The sequence below is a fragment of the Corylus avellana genome, chromosome ca2 (genome assembly GCF_901000735.1).
Source record: "Corylus avellana chromosome ca2, CavTom2PMs-1.0".
Taxonomy (NCBI): Eukaryota; Viridiplantae; Streptophyta; class Magnoliopsida; order Fagales; family Betulaceae; genus Corylus; species Corylus avellana.
In genome coordinates, this window is record NC_081542.1 from 45,265,407 (window position 1) to 45,285,088 (window position 19,682).

Here is a 19,682-nt window from a genome sequence, read left to right on the forward strand (position 1 = left end):
TCATTCATTGTGTGGGTTGCACAAAAGGTGACTTTTGTACAACGTCCACACAGAAGACGCACTCTTTTTCTTAACGTGTGGGTCACTATCGAGAGCGGATGTGGTGAGGATTTTGAGGGTCCCATTGACAGACATGGTGATGGCGGGGACGGTTTTGGTGTCGGTGGCAGCGATGATTGCCGGCTTGGCGTGCTCAAGGAGACATCGGATGGTCCCCCTGTCCGATTTGTGGCCTAATTCCCAGGTCAGCTGGAAGATTCGGGTCGTACAGGTGGCGGGCATTTGGATCCTCCGCCCACGACCCTCCACTTTCGTGTGATGATCCTTCATCAACGTTCTCTTCGGCAGTGCAACCGCCTTTCTGTCCATTTGCATCGGAATCCCCGCCGGCATGTGCACTGCCACCATCACACGTGACATTTCCTCCCTGTTTGGCTCTTCTTTCGACACAAAATTCGCCGCCGCCTCCATTGGCAGGGACGATATGGATTCGGTGGCTATGGCGGGTCCCTCTTTGCTGTGGAGGCTACTCAGTTCCACTTCTTGCCCACCCTTGATTCTGGGATCAAGACTTCTTCTGGCCTCATCCTCTTCGAGCTCTCGTTTCTGAATCGCAACCATCTTTGCTCTTTGGAGAGAACTACTAACTACAAAGACCAAATCCTAGTAAAGAACGAACACAACCCAAAAAGAATTACACACAAATTTCCAAGAAAATCAAATGTTTATCTCACAAATCGATGGAATTGTGGCTTGGTATCTGTTTTGCTGCTTCGTTCACGCGTTAGCTAGTGGAGATGGAGTGGAAGAGATTGAGGGGAGAGAGAGAGAGAGAGAGAGAGAGAGAGATAAGGTTTTAGGGGGGGCATTTTGCCAACAGAGTAACGTGATCATTGTTCCGTCAGTCAAAACACCTTTGACTAACAGATTGGTCGAATTACAAAAATTTGAAAGTTTGGGGGATGAATTGCAAAAATTGAAACATTAGAGGTCGAATTGAAAATCGTCTCAAACTTTGAGGGAGCAAAGTGAAATTTTCCCAAATTATAAACTAAATCCTTTCTATTCTAATTCCACATTTGTTCAATAGAAAGTTTCAGTTGACTAAGAAATTATTAGAAATTAGTAGTGTTTTAAGATCTTTCATTCTCTCTCAACTCTTTCATTTTTTCTGAAAAATTCAGTGGTAAGTCTAGTAATGTTCAAGCTCTACAACGGTTTTGGTTGGTCTTCTTTATAAATTTGCTTTCAGTAGTGATCTATGAGGTGATTATTATTATTAATTTTTAAAATTTTTAAATTTAATTTTTTTTTTTTTATTTTTTTATTTTTTTATTCAGATTTCAATTCCCTTTAGTCTTTACTCAAAACCTTAAGAAATACGATCCTAAATCTTCAGGTTATCTTTCGTTCTCTTTTTAGTTTGTTTATGGGAGCAAATCATTAACAGATGATGGAGGAATTACCACACATATAAAAGAATTATCACTAATGATAAAGACAGCGAAATGAATTACGTTTGGGAATGCATTTATAGCGGAGATGGAAAAACAAGAAAATCATTGTTTAGTTGAGAAAGTTATGATGGTCCGAGCAATAGCCATGGACGTGACTCACTGAAACATGTTGCATATCTGAAAATTGGTTGGGACAATAACATTTAAAGAGTTAAACAAAGCATATATCAAATTTGTAAGAAAAAATTTCTCATTATATATATATATATATAATATTGTTTTGTTAGACTATTATGCTATATTTTTTATTAAATGAATAAAAAAAGTTGTTAACCACAACTTTTTCTTCTTCATTAATTCAAATTGAAAGATCTTTGGCTGTATTAGACAAAAGACTTAAAAATGAAGTGAACTAGAATTGTAGTAAATTTGATTGATGTGAAAAAAAAAAAAAAGTAAAAATGTTTTGTAAAAAAAAAATAAAAGATTCTACTATTCCTTTCAAAATTAACTCCAATATTTTTACTTTTTACATTATATCAATTATTCTTTATTATCATTCAAATAAAAAAAATTAATATTTTGTATGATAAAAAAAAAAAAAATTATTTGTAATGATTTTTTTTTATTTAAATAATAATAAAAAATAATTGATGTTACGTAAAAAAAATAAATAAATAAATAAAAATATTAAAGTTGATTTGAAATGAATAGCGAACTTATTTTTTTCTTTCCCATGCACCGCCTTTATTATGCTACTTGTAATCGAGGTGACCCCAAAAATAGCACGTGCGAAGTGTACGTACTAGGACCCGAGGGACCCTCCAGCTGCTCTCTACCACGTGACGTGACGTGGTAGAGAGCAGCTGGAGGCTGGACCACTTATGGCAGCTGTCTCATACAATTACCGTTTGCTCCTCTGAGCGAAGTCCACGCAAAAGTCTACCCAAGTCATCTTCTGATCAGAGTCTTCGTTGGAATCTGAATTCCTTTCGAGCGTCGTAGACATGGCGAGCGAGATTGATGATTTTCTGATACAAAAATTTTGCAATGAGTTTGAGGAGAAAAAGAAAAGTGGCTCCAAAATTCGCCTGGAAAGCCTGTTTGGGGAAATAAATGATCGGCTTAAAAAGAATCCTCAGTCCTGATCGCCGGAGATTCAAATGAGGGAAATCCTTTACAGCCTGGACGATGTTTGGACCGAGTGCCAGGTAACGTCGAAGAGCAACAAACTAGCCCGTGATCCCTTGAGGGGGAAGTTAAACAAGATCAAGGATTCTATTCGATTTTCAAATGGTAACGCACAGGCTCAGCCGAATAGCGACGTCAGCAGCTCGGTCAGGGAGAATCAAGTTCGTCGCCGGAGCTCTCGGTCAGTTAATGCGTCCAACGTTCATGGGTTTGATGACGATGTAATCTCGCTGGAAAAGGTACTTCTTAGGCCAGGAAGTGAGGGTCGTTTCAAGGCAATAGGCATCACCGGTATAGCTGGTATAGGAAAAACCACACTCTGCCAATCATTGTTCAGTAAAAAGGAGGTGAAGGACTACTTCTTTCCAAGGATCTGGGTATGCATGTCAGCACAGACTGGGGATGATGAGGACGAAAAAGTAGCGATCCTCAAGAGAATGTTGGTGTGCCTTGGAGTAGAAGATGAAATCATCGACAATTATTATGGACATAATAATCTCAAGGAACTACTATATGCTCTTCACCTTCAATTGCAGGGGAAGAGATATCTGATTGTGTTTGATGATGTCAGGGGCGGGGAGATAGACAAATGGTACGAAGAGCTGAGTTGTTCGTCTACTTGGGATGGAAAATGGGATGCTCTTGCGTATGGATTGCCAAAAGGGTGTGGGGGAGCAGTTATTGTGACTAGTAGGAATGAGGAAATAGCAAAGAAGATGGTTGGGGGGGAGGGAAACCTACATCGGCTTCTACCCCTTTGTTAGAGACATCTCCTTATCCAACTCTCTTCCGGATAATGAAGATGAAGATTCAAATAATAAGATAAATAGATAACTCTTATTATCTTGTATAGCTTTCAAATTATACTTGATAGAATAGATTTTAAATTGAATTTGCTTGCTGCCTTGCCTTTAACGTAGGCTAAGGCTTTGTATTTATAATTGAGTTTATTACTTTCGCATTGTTATTTATTATTATTTGCATTGTTATTTATTATTATTTCCGAATTATAAATTCTTTCATGGTATCAGAGCAATAGGCTAACGCCATTGTACGATCTACTGGTCCTGTGATTTTCTTTTTCCTTCAATTTATTTTTGCTCCTTGAAAAAAAAAAAAAAAAAAAAAAAAAGATTTGCATGGCTGCATCCCACTCCGCCGCTGCCCCTTCGCCAACACTGGGTCAACGCCGCCAGCCACCGTCTTCCATTCCCGCTCACAGCCCAGCGGTTCCCACGCTATGTCTGGCCTTCCACGGCTCCATCCAGCTCGTTGCCGCCAAGCCAGTCAAAGACCAGCCTGTCTCCGCCCAGTCGTCACACCTTCCTTAGCACCGCACAACAGCCTTTCGATGCCGCCTGCCACCATTCCAGCCGCAAAATGCGCCTAGAACAACACCACAATTCGATTGACTTATCAATTGCTGGAGTTAATGTTGCTGATCGTAGCTATCCCTCACGTGGTCGTGGAGGACGCCACAACTACCGTGGTTTCCAATCTGGGTCATCATCACATCCGTTTCGAGGTAGGGGGCGTGGATCCTCACATGGGGCATCTTCACGCCGTGGCACCTCAAACAATTATTCTCAGTCGCAGTCTCACCGCCCAATCTGCCAGGTATGTAATAAAATGGGTCATATTGCATTCGACTGTTATAATCGATTCAATCAAGCATATCCCAGAGATCTTCACAGAGATCAGTCCAACTCATTACATGCATACTACACCGCTCCTTCCGGTGGAATGGATCCTGCTTGGTACCCTGACTCCGGTGCTACCCATCATCTCACTTCAGACATTGACAATCTGAATCTCACAGCTGATGAATACAAGGGGTCTGATCAAATCCGAGTCGGCAATGGTAATGGGCTTTCAATCAAAAACATTGGAAACACTCGCATTTTTACTCCATCTCAAAACTTTGATCTTTTCAATGTTTTACATGTCCCTGCTATCTCCAAAAACTTAATCTCTGTTCATAAATTCACAAAAGACACTAATACTTTTTTTGAATTCCATCCTCATTACTTTCTTTTGAAGGATCGCAAATCCGGGAAAATCTTGCTCCACGGCCCGAATAAACATGGCCTCTATCAATTTTCAAATTCCGCAAATAAGCTCCCTGCATCTGTCCATGTTGGTGAGCGAGTCTCTACTTCTCAATGGCACTCCCGGCTAGGTCATCCCGCCTTACGTGTGGTCCGTCATGTGCTCTCAAATTTTCGTCTTCCAGTTGCGTCAAATAAATCGATGTCTCCTTGTCCCGCTTGTCTAAGTTCCAAAAGCAAGCAGCTCGTCTTTCATTCTTCACATTCCATAGCCACGTGTCCTCTAGAATTAATATACACCGATGTATGGGGTCCAGCTCCAGTTCTTTCTAGATCTGGCTCCAAATATTATGTGTCTTTTTTGGATGCTTTTAGCAAATATACGTGGCTTTATCCAATGTCGTGTAAGAGTGATGTTAGCTCTATTTTCTTGAAATTCAAATCTAATGTGGAATGTTATTTTAACTCTACTATCAAATCTGTTCAATCTGATTGGGGTGGAGAATATCGTCCATTAAATAAAATTCTTGTTCAATTTGGCATCTCTCATCGTGTTTCTTGTCCACACACACACCAACAAAATGGTTCAATTGAACGCAAACACCGACACATTGTCGAAACTGGTCTTGCCTTATTATCTCATGCAAAAATGCCCTCAAAATTTTGGGATGATGCTTTCTCTACTGCATGCTACCTCATAAATCATATGCCAACATCCGTTCTTAAAAATAATTCTCCATTTGAAATTCTTTTTAAATGCTCTCCCGATTACACTTTTCTTCGTACTTTCGGGTGTGCATGTTGGCCAAACCTTCGTCCATATAATTCCAACAAATTTCAAGCTCGATCTATTCAATGCCTTTTTCTAGGTTATAGTCCTTTACACAAGGGTTACAAATGCTTACATTTATCCACTGGCAGAATTTATATTTCCAGAGATGTCCGCTTCAATGAATCAATTTTTCCTTGTGAAATTGAGGCCCCTTCAGAACTACCCACACAAAATCAAGAGATCCGGCCATTTTCCATAGCCCAATTCATACCTCCGGTTGGCCCATCTCACTCTCCCAAAAATTCTGTCTTAGAGTCCAGCCAAAATTCAGCCTTAGAGTCCAACCAAAATTTTCCTGCACCTACGTCATCAAGTACTCCATCTTTATCCACTACATCATCTTCACCCACATCACCCACCTACTCACAATCTCTTCCAGATTCATCCTCAGTTTCTATCGCCTCACCTCCATCTCTCTCACAAGTTGCAATACCCACCGAATCACCCTCACCCAATATTCAATCCAACTCTCATCATCAAATGATCACTCGTGCCAAACACAACATCTCCAAACCAAAACAATTCACAGATGGAACTGTTCGGTATCCCCTTCCTCGAGCGCTCATTGCTGAATCCACTCCATCTTTGGTTGAACCCACTTGCTATTCATCAGCTGTCAAAGACGAAAATTGGAGGAAATCTATGAATGTGGAGTTTGATGCACTTCTCAAGAACCAAACGTGGGTACTTGTTCCACCGTCGACAGCCAAAAACATTGTTGGGTGCAAATGGGTCTTTCGGTTGAAAAGGAAGGCGGATGGATCAATTGATCGCTACAAATCACGGCTTGTCGCAAAAGGTTTTCATCAGCAGCCTGGAATCGATTATGGTGAAACTTACAGTCCGGTCATTAAACCCACAACGGTACGTATTGTGCTCTCTGTTGCTATCTCTGCTGGCTGGCCAATACACCAGATTGATATTCAAAATGCTTTTTTACATGGAAATTTATCTGAGGAAGTATATATGTCTCAACCACCTGGGTTTGTACACCCTCAATTTCCCTCTCACCTGTGCAAATTACAAAGAGCATTATATGGTTTAAAACAAGCCCCCAGGGCTTGGTTCTCCAGACTTAGCAATAAACTCCTGAGTCTCGGCTTCTATGGGTCAAAATCAGACACCTCTTTGTTTATATTCAAGAGTGAACTGTATACCATGTTTGTACTTATTTACGTAGATGATATACTGATTACTTCTTCTAAACCTGCTGCTATATCTGAGCTACTTGAAAATCTTCACACTGAATTTGCTGTCAAAGATTTGGGAAAATTAAATTTCTTCCTAGGCATTGAAGTGATTCCCCGCTATCATGGTGTTCTGTTATCCCAACATCGTTACATTTTGGACATTCTGAAGAGGACAAAAATGTCTGAGGCAAAACCAGCAACTTCTCCCATGGCCTCATCCACGAATCTCTCAGCTTTTGAAGGCAGTTTGTTTTCAGACCCAACACTATATCGTAGCACAGTTGGAGCTCTTCAATATTTATGTATTACAAGACCCGACATCTCCTTCAGTGTGAACAAACTATCTCAGTTTATGCATAAACCTACAGACATTCATTGGCAATCAGTGAAGCGGCTACTTCGGTACCTCAAACACACAATTCAGTTTGGTCTCCAGTTCCACAACTCACCTTCAAATTCAATTCAAGCCTACACAGATGCTGATTGGGCTGGCAACCGGGATGATCGTCGTTCCACCGGTGGTTACTGCATATTTCTTGGAAAAAATCTGGTCTCATGGAGTTGTAAAAAACAACAGACAGTCGCACGGTCTAGCACAGAGGCCGAGTACAAAGCACTCTCAAACACAGCAGCTGAACTCCTATGGATACTTTCTTTGTGTTCTGAACTCGGTCTGCAATTCACACAAGTCCCTACCTTGTGGTGTGATAACATAGGAGCCACATATTTATCTTCGAATCCAGTTTTTCATGCACGCACAAAACACATTGAGATCGATTTTCATTTTGTACGTGACATGGTCGCTCACAAGAAACTCACCATCAGATTTTTGTCCAGCAAAGACCAACTAGCAGACATTTTCACAAAACCACTGTCCTCAATTAGGTTCGGATTTCTTCGTGACAAACTCAACATCACTCCGTTACAGCTGAGTTTGAGGGGGCGTGTTAGAGACATCTCCTTATCCAACTCTCTTCCAGATAATGAAGATGAAGATTCAAATAATAAGATAAATAGATAACTCTTATTATCTTGTATAGCTTTCAAATTATACTTGATAGAATAGATTTCAAATTGTATTTGCTTTAGTATTTGATTCCATCTCTTTGTAACAAACTCAATTATAAATACAAAGGCTTAACCTACGTTAAAGGCAAGGCAGCAAGCAAATTCAATTTATTGGATTTTATACCCTTTCAGAACCAGAGAGCTGCTGGCTTATATTCATGGAGGCAGCTGAACAGGACATTAAGAAGCTCAGCACCTCCGATGCGGGAATTCAAAAGAAAGAAATCTTTAAAAGATGTGCGGGCCTTCCATTGACTGCAAAAATGATGGGTCAGATCGTCAAAAAACAACAGGCAGAGGCAGCAGCTCAAAATGGAAGCAATCAACAACTCCCAGTACTGGGAGCAGCTCCGAATGGAAGCCTTCAACAATTCCCAGATCAGGAAGGTGCGCCAAATGGAAACAATCAACAACAGGCAGAGGGAGCAGCTCAAAATGGAAGCAATCAACAACTCCCAGTGGGAGCAGCTCCGAATGGAAGCCTTCAACAACTCCCAGATCAGGAAGGTGCTCCAAATGGAAACCATCAACAACTGGCAGAGGGAGCAGCTCCAAATGGAAGCCTTCAACAACTCCCAGAGGACGGTGCCCCAAATGGAAGCCATCAACAACACCCAGATCAAGAAGGTGCCCCAAATGGAAGCCTTCAACAAAATGGAAGCCATCAACAACACCCAGATCAAGAAGGTGCCCCAAATGGAAGCCTTCAACAACTCCCAGATCAAGAAGGTGCCCCAAATGGAAGCCTTCAACAAAATGGAAGCCTTCAACAACTCCCAGAGGGAGAAGCTTCAAATGGAAGCGGACCGTAACAGTATTCTATATTGTAGTTCCTGCTTCTCTTGCTTTTGATGTATCTTCTTCAAAGTGTTTAGCTTTATGTTGTCATTTCCTTTTGAAATCAGATAAATGTTGCCTTTGTGTGTGCTGATCACCCTGGTCTCTTGCTTTTGATTTTTCTTTAGTTGTGTGACAATATAAGCAGTACCTGATTCAATTGAACAACCTTGAGCAATTTCGGTAGCAGTGGTTATTTTAACTATGAAAACTATATTTTTCGACTAGTATTATTTATGTCTATTAAATTTAATGATAGCACCATTTATTGGGGGAGATAAAAATTGACGTGGCATTTGAATCACGGAATCTAACATTTTTTATGATATTCACATTTTAAAAAATGTAATGCCCAAGGATCAGAATTTTTAAGAATATGAGTATTCTCGTGTTTAGGAATGATGATGAATCTCATAGGCTTTTTGGGAATATGTAAAGCATATGTAGGAGTTCTTATTTATTTTCAAAATAATATTACGAATGTTTCATCCAATTTTTATTTGCAATTTGCAATTTCTACTAAGCAAAGAAAAAAAAAAAAAAACTCATTTTGGTCATAAATCTAGAGGGAGTACCTCAATCAACAAGAAAGGGGCTATTTGGGTGCTTCTTGAATATCTCTCTTGGCTCATGCGTAGGATCGTCCATGTAAAATTGTGGAAATTCAATGAAGGTGTGGAGATAATTTGCTTTGGACAAAAGCCAAAAGGTAAAAATTCAACAAATGTGTCCCTAAAAAATATTTCAATCGGTTGTGAACTACACCTAATGAAGCGGAGGTCACTAGTTTGAATCTCCTTCCCCCTTCCCTTGTGTGGACATCTGATGTAGATTACAATGCTTGAGAATATATGAGGAAGACTCGAATGGATGATCGTGAGAAGACGCCCCGAAAGATGGTAACACGATCCCAGACTCGCGCGGCAACAGGAGTAGTTCCTGGAACTGCGATCGATCGCACATGGATTGCAATCGAGCGCCTTGCACCTAATATGGAAATGGTCGTCTCTGGTACTGCGAACAATCTACGCCTACATCAGCGATCGAGCGCACAAGTCCCTGGAAGTGCGATCGAGCGCTCAGTCGAGCGTACAAATCCCTGGAAGTGCGATCGATTGCCCTATACCTGCGATTGAGCGCACTCGGAATAATCTATGTTATTTTTCCGCTTTTATTTGCTTTAAACCAACTTTGTTTATTTGTTTTACTATGATTAGGGTTTTGGGATCCTTATTTCCGTACTTTATTAGTATTAGGAGTTTTGGCGCTATAAATACATGATTATAGCCTCTAAAAAAGACAGTTTATGTTATTTGATCAGTTTTATCTAAATAAGAATTACTCAGAGGAGTTTTCTTCATATTTTTCCTTGAAACCTTAGATATATTCTTTAGTTTTAAGAAGAATTCTCAGATCCTTGATAAACTCAAAATTTAAGAATTATTTATTCTTCTTCTTGAATTGTTTTATTTCCTTCTCACTAAGTCAGGCTGCATCAACGTCTCAAAAAAAAAAAAAAAAAATCAACAAATGTTCTAATGACATTTTGGCTACCTCGTGCGGTTGCGACCTGCGAGCATTCAATGAATATCTCTCGTACGCCAGAACAATTATTCTTCATTCAATTTAGGCTTGTTTTCTTTTTTATAAGGTAGCAAAGGAGAAACCAAGATAAGAACCAAAAAAAAAAAAAAACAAAAAAAAAAACAAAAAAAAAGGTCTGAAGAAGTATCAAGGGAGAGAGGGAAAAAGTGTTTGGCGCGCACTAGAAATCTAATGGTATAGGATGCGCATTTTTGTGATTTGAAAAAAAAAAATAAAAAAAAAATTTTAAGATCATGTTCAGAATTACGTTTGAAAAATAGAGCTTTTAAGTCAAAAAGAATTTTTGAGAAAAAATTTTATTTTTAAGCTTTTGCCAAAAGTGTTTTTAACTATTTTTAAGCCTTTTAGACTCCTTAAAAGCGCTTTTAAATTTTTTTATCAATCGAGTACTTTTTTCTTCAAACGAACTTTTCGAATATTAAAAGCATTTTTAAGCATCTTAAACGCAATTTCAAACCGACCATAAGTCAAGGGATCGTATATATTACGAATCTACATTTCCAGTAAAATGCACTTGAGGGGAAATTCACGTTCTTTCTACTTAAATGCAAACAAATAAAATAATCTTCTAAAATTTTCAAAAATCCTAAAAAATTATTTTCATCCAAACGCTTTGCTAAAGTTGTTTCTAAATGGGCTCTTGACATATATATTCTACACAAAATTGTAGAAAGAGACAACCAATTGTATTTATTCTACTTGGGTATGATTATGGTAGTACTTGTTTACCGAAAATTGCTTAAGAGGGGCCTAGACAGCAAAATCTGCAGACAAGCCCTTAAGACTAATTAAACCATAGTTAGACTGAATTCTACCATAACATCAGTAATTTTCAAGACAAATAATACTAATTAGACTTATATAAATAATTCTTTATTGCAAAGAGTAAGTCCACACCTTAGTATAACATCTTGATATAATATAATTGAGTATCATCCTTTTTTTTTTTTTTTTTTTTTTTTTTTAAAAAAAAGGGTAGAAGTGGGTTTTCCTTCAAACTCTAATATCGCCAGTCAGCAAGTCAACAATGTGGTGCTGGAAGAGTAGCTTTATCATATTCTGTTGATTCTTCCCCCAACGTTATCAAAAGCAACAAGTGTGGAAGATTGTGGGCTCTTGACATATATATTCTAAACAAAATTGTAGAAAGGGACAATGAATTGTGACTATTCTATTTGGACATGATTATAGTAACATTTGTTCATCAAAAATTATTTAAGAAGGGCTTAGACAGCAAAATCTGCATACGAGTCCTTAAGACTAATTGAACCATAAGATGGAACCTCACCAAAACATCAATAATTCTCAAGAAAAATAATTCTAATTAGACTTATATAAATAATTCTTTATTGCAAAGAGTTAAGTCCACACCTTAGTATAACATCTTGATATAATATATTTGAGAATCATCTTTTTTTTTTAAAAAAAAAGGGTAGAAGTGGGTTTTCCTTCAAACTCTAATAACGACAGTCAGCAAGTCAACAAGGTGGTGCTGGAGGAGTAGCGTTATCATATTCTATTGATTCTTCCCCAACGTTATCAAAAGCAACCAGTGTGAAAGATGATTCTTCCCCACATGGTCCCCCTCCTCTCACTAATTGATTCTTGAATCCTGTTGTCACCTGTAATTGTTTTTTGGTCCACCTTTTAATGCAAAAGACTAAACACTTATCGACACTATTATAATTCAACCTGTAATTGTTTTGTGGTCCACCTTTTAATGCAAAAGACTAAACACTTATAGACACTTTTATAATTCATCCATTAAGAACACATGATGTTAGTAGGTTCGACAGTGGCTCGGTGCTCGTTTTGTGGTGGTTTGGCAGTTTGAGATGAAAAAACTCAAACTCTAAAAATAGTTTACGATATTTAACAACGTAAATACTGGAAAATATTAACCAAAATTAAGAATGAAGTAAATTAAGAAAAAAAAAAAAAAATCCAATTTATCACCAATGCCAAACACAATTGAGTTGAGTAACTCGAGAGCAAGCTTGACCCAACATATCTAAAGTCTATGAACTCCAAATTCCGACCAGCAACAAAAATAATCGACTTAACACAACCAAACAATGACAATAAATAGAGTGTCTTCCAAGTTATCCATCTACAAGGTAGGTAGTTGCTACCAATAGACCTCAACTCGAGGGATCAACATTCAACTCTGAAAAGACATCATTAAACATGAGTAACCAGAGTCTGATAAATAGAATAGATAATCAGGTAGAGGAAATACATATTTCAATTATTTGAGAAAACATGTAATTCGATGAGAATTTTCAAGTAGGAAATGCATTAAGTTTTTTTAATTTTTCTTTTCAGAATTCCACTAGTTAATTCCTTACCTCACTAGCGAGCACAATCTTAGAACTCCCCATTGCGTGCCTCAAAAGAACTCAATTAGATTAGAGAGTTTAACTAAGAAATGAACAAATCTACCGCAATAGATACCATAAGTAATTTTCTTTCTTCTTTTTAAATGAAAATAAAGCAAACAGAAGAAAAAAGGATATAACTAACACATATAAAGGCTAAACACTTAGAATTATGGGCTTAATTCTTTTAACTCTTTATGACAGCACCTAAAACCAAAAGAAGCAGCACCTAAATTTCCATTCAAAGTCTATCAAAAGCTAAAATATATAGCTACCCCAAAGAAACATATATCGGTTTTAAAAACCAACTTAATCATTCCTTCAAACTTCTCAAATAGGGTCACATCAACCTCAATCTCAATTATGTAGGCTCAATTTCATTAATTAACTTCCAGGTTTTAAAAGAAGTTCCATCTTCATTAACATAATATTCTCAATTCAACTATGATCTACTTTTAATATAATCTCCATGAAGTTTTAAACTTCAAATTATAGACCTCATATTCATGTTTGAGCCACCAACTTTTAGAGCCAGTAATCAGAGCAATGATACCCCAAATGGGCATAACCATAAAACCATTTGCATTCTTCAATTAATCTCAAATCACTCATAATCAAAATCAATTGAAGATACAAAACCTGTTTTAAGACCTCAATTCCATAGTAGCACAATCAATTCGAAGAAAACCAACCCGGAAAAACAAAATCCCTAAAAGGCCTAACCACAATATTCCTTCAAATCACACCAATACAAATTAAATCACGTTGAATAAACATCATAATGTAAAATAACGAACTTAGAAAACACAGCCAGTATTATTCAAGGTGACAAAAAAAAATCCAAACGAACAGGGAATAAGATACAAGAACAGAATCCATGAAGGCTTCCTTCCCATTCCGGGTTGCCTTTCTTGTCACTCCCACTTGAAGTTAGTGACAATCATTCCTGACCCTAACATCATTTCTGAACTTGATCTATTAATTTTATATTCTATTTCTTAGTAGCGATCATGCATTGAGGAATATAAGCACGATAAAGCAACAAGATTAATCCATATTTTTTCTGATAAAGTTATCCAACCACTATGTTTTAGTCATATGTAATTTCTTCAAAAGAATGTCACATGCTCCAATGCTACAAATAACTTTGCACATAGTTCCAAATAAGGAGGGATGGTGATATACAAGAAGCTATTGCAACTTAGTAAAATCCAAAAAAGTACACACATGAAACAGAATTAAATCCAAATAAAGAGGAATGGAGATATACAAGAAGCTATTGCAACTTCGTCAAATCCAAAAAAGTACACACATGAAACAGAATTAAATCTAAAAATTGGGCCAGAAACATAACATACTTCTGATAGTCTGAGTCATCCTCCCAGGACTTATCGAGTTACTGCACAATGTTATATCTAGCAGCAGCAGTCTCTGGCTTCAGCATGATTCCATTCTCATTAGATGGAAAGAAAGTGAGTTTAGGGCATTTGTATTTCTCCAAGTAAATCAAGTCTGGAATGATGACTGGAGTTCTTTCCAATCCATCTTTAAGTTGCTCAAGAACTTCAGACGTAGTATCTTAACTTTCCACTTGTCATTCTTCTGACCTGGACTTAGATTTTGGAGGTTCCCTCCTCTGATGTAGAGTTTCTCTAGCATCGGAAGTTTTGCAGGCAGCAACCAACTGGGTGATTGCATCGAAGGGTAACACTTGAGATCCAGTTTCTTTAGTTTCTGAAAACCTTTCGGATACATGGCACCCTGCCCTGTTTTCTTAAAGGTGAGTGTTCTTGACAAAGTCTTAACCAATCCTCCTGCTCTCTTGTCCTTCTTTATGTTATCTCCACTATTCTCTGGATTCATGGTGCTTGTTGTGTTTGATGGTGGTTCACCCTTGTGATCGCTGCCTGTATTGCTGGGAAAAGCTCCCCACTCAATTGTAAGTTTTTCAAGATTTTCAAACGTTCGTAGATTGCTTGCGTCATCTTCGTTGGGGAAATCCTTCGTGTTTGTGTAGATGCTCAATTTCCTCAGGTCCTTCAATCCTGACAAATCAGTAAGAGTACACGCTTTTTCATTTCGACGGTCACCAATTACAAACCCTTTAAGGACTCGGAGTTTTGAGAGAAACTTAATCTTTTTGGGAATGTACTCTAGCAAGTAACACTCGGATATATCCAAGTGCGTCAGCTTCTCGAGTGAACCTATTCCATCTGGAAGCCCCTCGAGAGTGTGACACGCTCTAAGATCCAAGATCCTCAAATTTAAGAGCTTACAGACGGAATCAGGAAGCTTGGTAATTCTGGAAATTCCTTGAAGGCTGAAAAACCTTAAAAGTTTCATATTTTTCAACCCTTTTAAGAATTCAACGCTCTCTACTTCAATATGATGCTTAGCTGAGGTCAGCCACCTTCCCAGATAAAGAACCTTGACATTCTTCAACTTTGAGAACCACTCCGACTTGAAAAAGTCAGGATACGGCTCATTGACATTGAATATTGTTTGCAGTTTCTCTAGATCCGATTCGGCGCCACGTTTCTCTGTAGCCGATTCGTTGAAAAATTTCACCAACTCCTGAGAAAATCCATTAACTAAATACGCCCGGTGAGATGTCTTAAAATTGGTAGTGGGATTCCATTTTTCATCATCAAAATCAAATAACCCAGCTTCTTTGGCAAGTACAATCACCGCCGAACGAATACAAGGATTCATCTTGTAACTGTCCACGACAAACCTGTGCTTCTCATTTATGGGCTCAATGCAATGCTTCTTCGCCAGCTCTTTGAAGATTCCATCAGCAACTTCCTCAACCGACCGCCATTCTTCCAAGGTTCCATCATCAACCTCTGGTCTAAAAAGCCTTCTCCAACCCGCCAATATGTCATAAACCTCTACTTCACAATCTCATTTTCCGGAATTAAAGCAAAACACAGCAAGCACAGCTTTGTTGTGGAGTCAAGACTCTCATATACTGACCGAAAACCAAAAGAAGCAGCACCTAAATTTCCATTCAAAGTCTATCAAAAGCTAAAATATATAGCTACCCCAAAGAAACATATATCGGTTTTAAAAACCAACTTAATCATTCCTTCAAACTTCTCAAATAGGGTCACATCAACCTCAATCTCAATTATGTAGGCTCAATTTCATTAATTAACTTCCAGGTTTTAAAAGAAGTTCCATCTTCATTAACATAATATTCTCAATTCAACAACGATCTACTTTTAATATAATCTCCATGAAGTTTTAAACTTCAAATTATAGACCTCATATTCATGTTTGAGCCACCAACTTTTAGAGCCAGCAATCAGAGCAATGATACCCCAAATGGGCATAACCATATAACCATTTGAATTCTTCAATTAATCTCAAATCACTCATAACCAAAATCAATTGAAGATACAAAACCTGTTTTAAGACCTCAATTCCATAGTAGCACAATCAATTCAAAGAAAACCAACCCGGAAAAACAAAATCCCTAAAAGGCCTAACCACAATATTCCTTCAAATCACACCAATACAAATTAAATCAAGTTGAATAAACATCATAATGTAAAATAACGAACTTAAAAAACACAGCCAGTATTATTCAAGTTGACAAAAACAAATCCAAATGAATAGAGAATAAGATACAAGAACAGAATCCATGAAGGCTTCCTTCCCATTCCAGGTTGCCTTTCTAGTAACTCCCACTTGAAGTTGGTGACAATCATTCCTGACCCTAACATCATTTCTGAACTTGATCTATTAATTTTATATTCTATTCTTAGTAGCGATCATGCATTGAGGAATATAAGCGCGATAAAGCAACAAGATTAATCCATATTTTTTCTGATAAAGTTATCCAACCACTATGTTTTAGTCATATGTAATTTCTTCAAAAGAATGTCACATGCTCCAATGCTACAAATAACTTTGCACATAGTTCCAAATAAGGAGGGATGGTGATATACAAGAAGCTATTGCAACTTAGTAAAATCCAAAAAAGTACACACATGAAACAGAATTAAATCCAAATAAAGAGGAATGGAGATTTACAAGAAGCTATTGCAACTTCGTCAAATCCAAAAAAGTACACACATGAAACAGAATTAAATCTAAAAATTGGGCCAGAAACATAACATACTTCTGATAGTCTGAGTCATCCTCCCAGGACTTATAGAGTTACTGCACAATGTTATATCCAGCAGCAGCTTTCCTTCCAGCATCAGTCTATGGCTTCAGCACGATTCCATTCTCATTAGATGGAAAGAAAGTGAGTTTAGGGCATTTGTATTTCTCCAAGTAAGTCAACTCTGGAAATGACAACTGGAGTTCTTTCCAATCCATCCTTAAGTTGCTCAAGAATTTCAGACGTAGTATGTTAACTTTCCACTTGTCATTCTTCTGACCTGGACTGAGATTTTGGAGGTTCCCTCCTCTGATGTAGAGTTTCTTTAGCATCGGAAGTTTTGCAGGCAGCAACCAACTGGATGCTTGCATCGAAGGGTAACACTTGAGATCCAGTTTCTTTAGTTTCTCAAAAACTTTCGGATATATGGGACCCCGCCCTCGTTGCTTAAAGGTGAGTGATTTTGACAAAGTCTTAACCAATCCTGCTGCTCTCTTGTCCTTCTTTTTGTTATCTCCACTATTCTCTGGATTCATGGTGCTTCCTGTCATTGGTTCCGCTACACCCTGGTCTTGATTTTTGTTACCCCCACGGTTCTTTGGAGTTGTGATGGTTGCAGTCAATGGTTGTGCCGCACCCTTATCTTGCTTTTGGTTATTTCCACCGTTCTTAGGACTCGTGGTAGTTGCTGAAATTGGTTGTGCCACACTCTCGCCTTGCCTTTTCTTGTCTCTCTTCTTTGAACTTGTGGTGGTTGGTGTCATTGATTGTGGTTCACCCTTGTCTTGATAAGGATCACTGCCTGTATTGCTGGGAAAAGCTCCCCACTCAATTGTAAGTTTTTCAAGATTTTCAAACTTTTGAAGATTGTTTTCGTCATCTTCATTGGGGAAATCCTTCGTGTTTGTGTAGATGCTCAATTTCCTCAGCTCCTTCAATCCTGACAAATCAGTAAGAGTACACGCTTTTTCATTTCGACGGTCACCAATTACAAACCCTTTAAGGACTCGGAGTTTTGAGAGAAACTTAATCTTTTTGGGAATGTACTCTAGCAAGTAACACTCGGATATATCCAAGTGCGTCAGATTCTCGAGTGAGCCTATTCCATCTGGAAGCTCCTCTAGAGTGTGACAAGCTCTAAGATCCAAGATCCTCAAATTTAAGAGCTTACAGACAGAATCAGGAAGCTTGGTAATTCTGGAAATTCCTTGAAGGCTTAAAAACCTTAAAAGTTTCATATTTTTCAACCCTTTTAAGAATTCAACGCTCTCTACTTCAATATGATGCTTAGCTGAGGTCTGCCACCTTCCCAGATAAAGAACCTTGACATTCTTCAACTTTGAGAACCACTCTGACTTGAAAAAGTCAGGATACGGCTCATTGACATTGAATATTGTTTGCAGTTTCTCTAGATCCAATTCCGCGCCACGTTTCTCTGTAGCCGATTCGTTGAAAAATTTCACCAACTCCTGAGAAAATCCATTGACTAAATACGCCCGGTGAGACGTCTTAAAATTGGTAGTGGGATTCCATTTTTTGTCATCAAAATCAAATAACCCAGCTTCTTTGGCAAGAAAAATCACCGCCGAACGGATAAAAGGATTCATCTTATAAGTGTCCACCACAAACCTGTGCTTCTCATTTACGGGCTCAATGCAGTCCTTCTTCGCCAGCTCTTTGAAGATTCCATCAGCGACTTCCTCAACCGACAGCAGCTTTTTGAAAGTTCCATTTCCTTCATCAGCTTCTTCAACTTGTGGGCTAACAAAGCCCTCTCCAACCCACCAATATGTCATAAACCTCTTCTTCACAATCTCATTTCCCGGAATCAATGCAAAACACAGCAAGCACAGCTTGGTTCTGGGGTCAAGACTCTCATATACTGACCGAAAATCTTGGAAAGCCAAGCTATTCTTAAATCCAACGTCAACATGTAAGACAGGCAAATCATCAATCACGTCCAAGTCATCAAACTCGGTGCCACCTCGTGCGTACCGATGGGCGTCGGATTTATCGGAGGACAACTTATAGGGTAGCGGGATCCGGAGCTTCAACTCCATCACAATCTTGTCGATCGCGCGAAGCTTGGCTTGGAACTGCTTGGGTCGCGAGGAAACATTGGGAACACTAGTTCCCAAAGCGTCGGAGCTGTGTTGTACAAGTTTTTTGAGGAGGTCAATTGCTATGACCTCGAAGCCCTCGAGACTCTTGAAGGATTCTCCTATGTAAATCAGATCTTTACTTAACTTCTCCGCTTGATTTTCCATTCTCTGATAGTCGTCCTGGCTAGTGTGGCTGCTTCCGTCGTTTCCACTGTCTCCATTGTTGTTGCCACTGTTGATGTCGCTGCTGACAGGAGGTCGGTTTTGGGAGAGGAACACCTTGGCTTGTTTGAGGCTCTTGACAACGTCGGATATAACCGAATCCTTTGACTCCGCAACGGAACCTGCGCCAGAAGACTGATCGGACGAAGACATCGGGTTGAAAACTTTCCGAAAAAAAAAATATATATATCAGTACGGGTGACACAAAATTTCGGAGCCAAGATCTGCCATCAACGGAGATCAAAGCTGAGGTTTATAGCCTTTTTCTGCAAAATGGCATTGGGTGAAAGCTGGGTTTTCTTTTTTTTTTTTTAAAATGCGAAATCCGGTTAACTCCAATAATTGATTCAAGGGTCCGAACAAAACAAAGTTTGTTGAAAAGTCAAAAAGCTACGCATAGCTGTCTCTCTGCGTTCGTACTATCCCCAAATAGATAATTAGCATTCACTACTTTTTTTTTTATTTTTAATTTTTATTTTTAATTTTAAAATTCTTAAATTACACAATTTGGACCGTTTTCATAAAAATATATCATCTATTAAAAAAAAAAAAAATGGTATGTTACTAATAGTGCATTTGAAATTATGTTTGAAAAATAAAGTTTTAAGTAAAAAATATGCTCTTTTTTTTTTTTTTTTTTT

At 38.3% G+C, this 19,682-nt stretch overlaps 5 protein-coding genes across 7 annotated transcripts; 2 read left to right on the plus strand and 3 right to left on the minus strand.

The window, feature by feature from the left end:
• LOC132169946 (transcription factor PCF2-like) lies at positions 1-621 on the minus strand. Its single transcript, XM_059580884.1, has one exon. It carries the CDS (start codon positions 619-621, stop codon positions 1-3), a length of 621 nt encoding a protein of 206 aa, XP_059436867.1.
• A 1,999-nt stretch (positions 622-2,620) lies between these two features.
• LOC132169948 (probable disease resistance protein At4g19060) lies at positions 2,621-3,412 on the plus strand. Its single transcript, XM_059580885.1, has one exon. It carries the CDS (start codon positions 2,621-2,623, stop codon positions 3,410-3,412), a length of 792 nt encoding a protein of 263 aa, XP_059436868.1.
• A 4,532-nt stretch (positions 3,413-7,944) lies between these two features.
• Positions 7,945-8,705, plus strand: LOC132171747 (uncharacterized). The gene is made up of 2 exons (XM_059583140.1): positions 7,945-8,473; positions 8,516-8,705. The coding sequence occupies exons 1-2, from the start codon at positions 7,945-7,947 to the stop codon at positions 8,596-8,598; spliced, it is 612 nt and encodes a 203-aa protein (XP_059439123.1). The 3' UTR covers positions 8,599-8,705.
• A 3,575-nt stretch (positions 8,706-12,280) lies between these two features.
• On the minus strand, positions 12,281-19,347 carry LOC132170857 (disease resistance RPP13-like protein 4). 3 transcript variants are annotated; one of them, XM_059581984.1, is made up of 2 exons: positions 16,733-19,347; positions 12,281-12,395 (listed from the first exon to the last, which is right to left on the minus strand). In XM_059581984.1, exon 1 carries the CDS (start codon positions 19,192-19,194, stop codon positions 16,819-16,821), a length of 2,376 nt encoding a protein of 791 aa, XP_059437967.1. In that variant the 5' UTR covers positions 19,195-19,347; the 3' UTR covers positions 12,281-12,395; positions 16,733-16,818. The 3 variants fall into 3 exon arrangements, with proteins under 3 accessions (XP_059437967.1, XP_059437966.1, XP_059437965.1); XM_059581983.1 differs by lacking the exon at positions 12,281-12,395 and adding an exon at positions 15,336-15,577; XM_059581982.1 differs by lacking the exon at positions 12,281-12,395 and adding an exon at positions 15,336-15,604.
• LOC132169949 (disease resistance RPP13-like protein 4) lies at positions 14,113-16,814 on the minus strand. The gene is made up of 2 exons (XM_059580886.1): positions 16,733-16,814; positions 14,113-15,497 (listed from the first exon to the last, which is right to left on the minus strand). Exons 1-2 carry the CDS (start codon positions 16,812-16,814, stop codon positions 14,113-14,115), a joined length of 1,467 nt encoding a protein of 488 aa, XP_059436869.1.
• Positions 19,348-19,682: the final 335 nt, after the last annotated feature.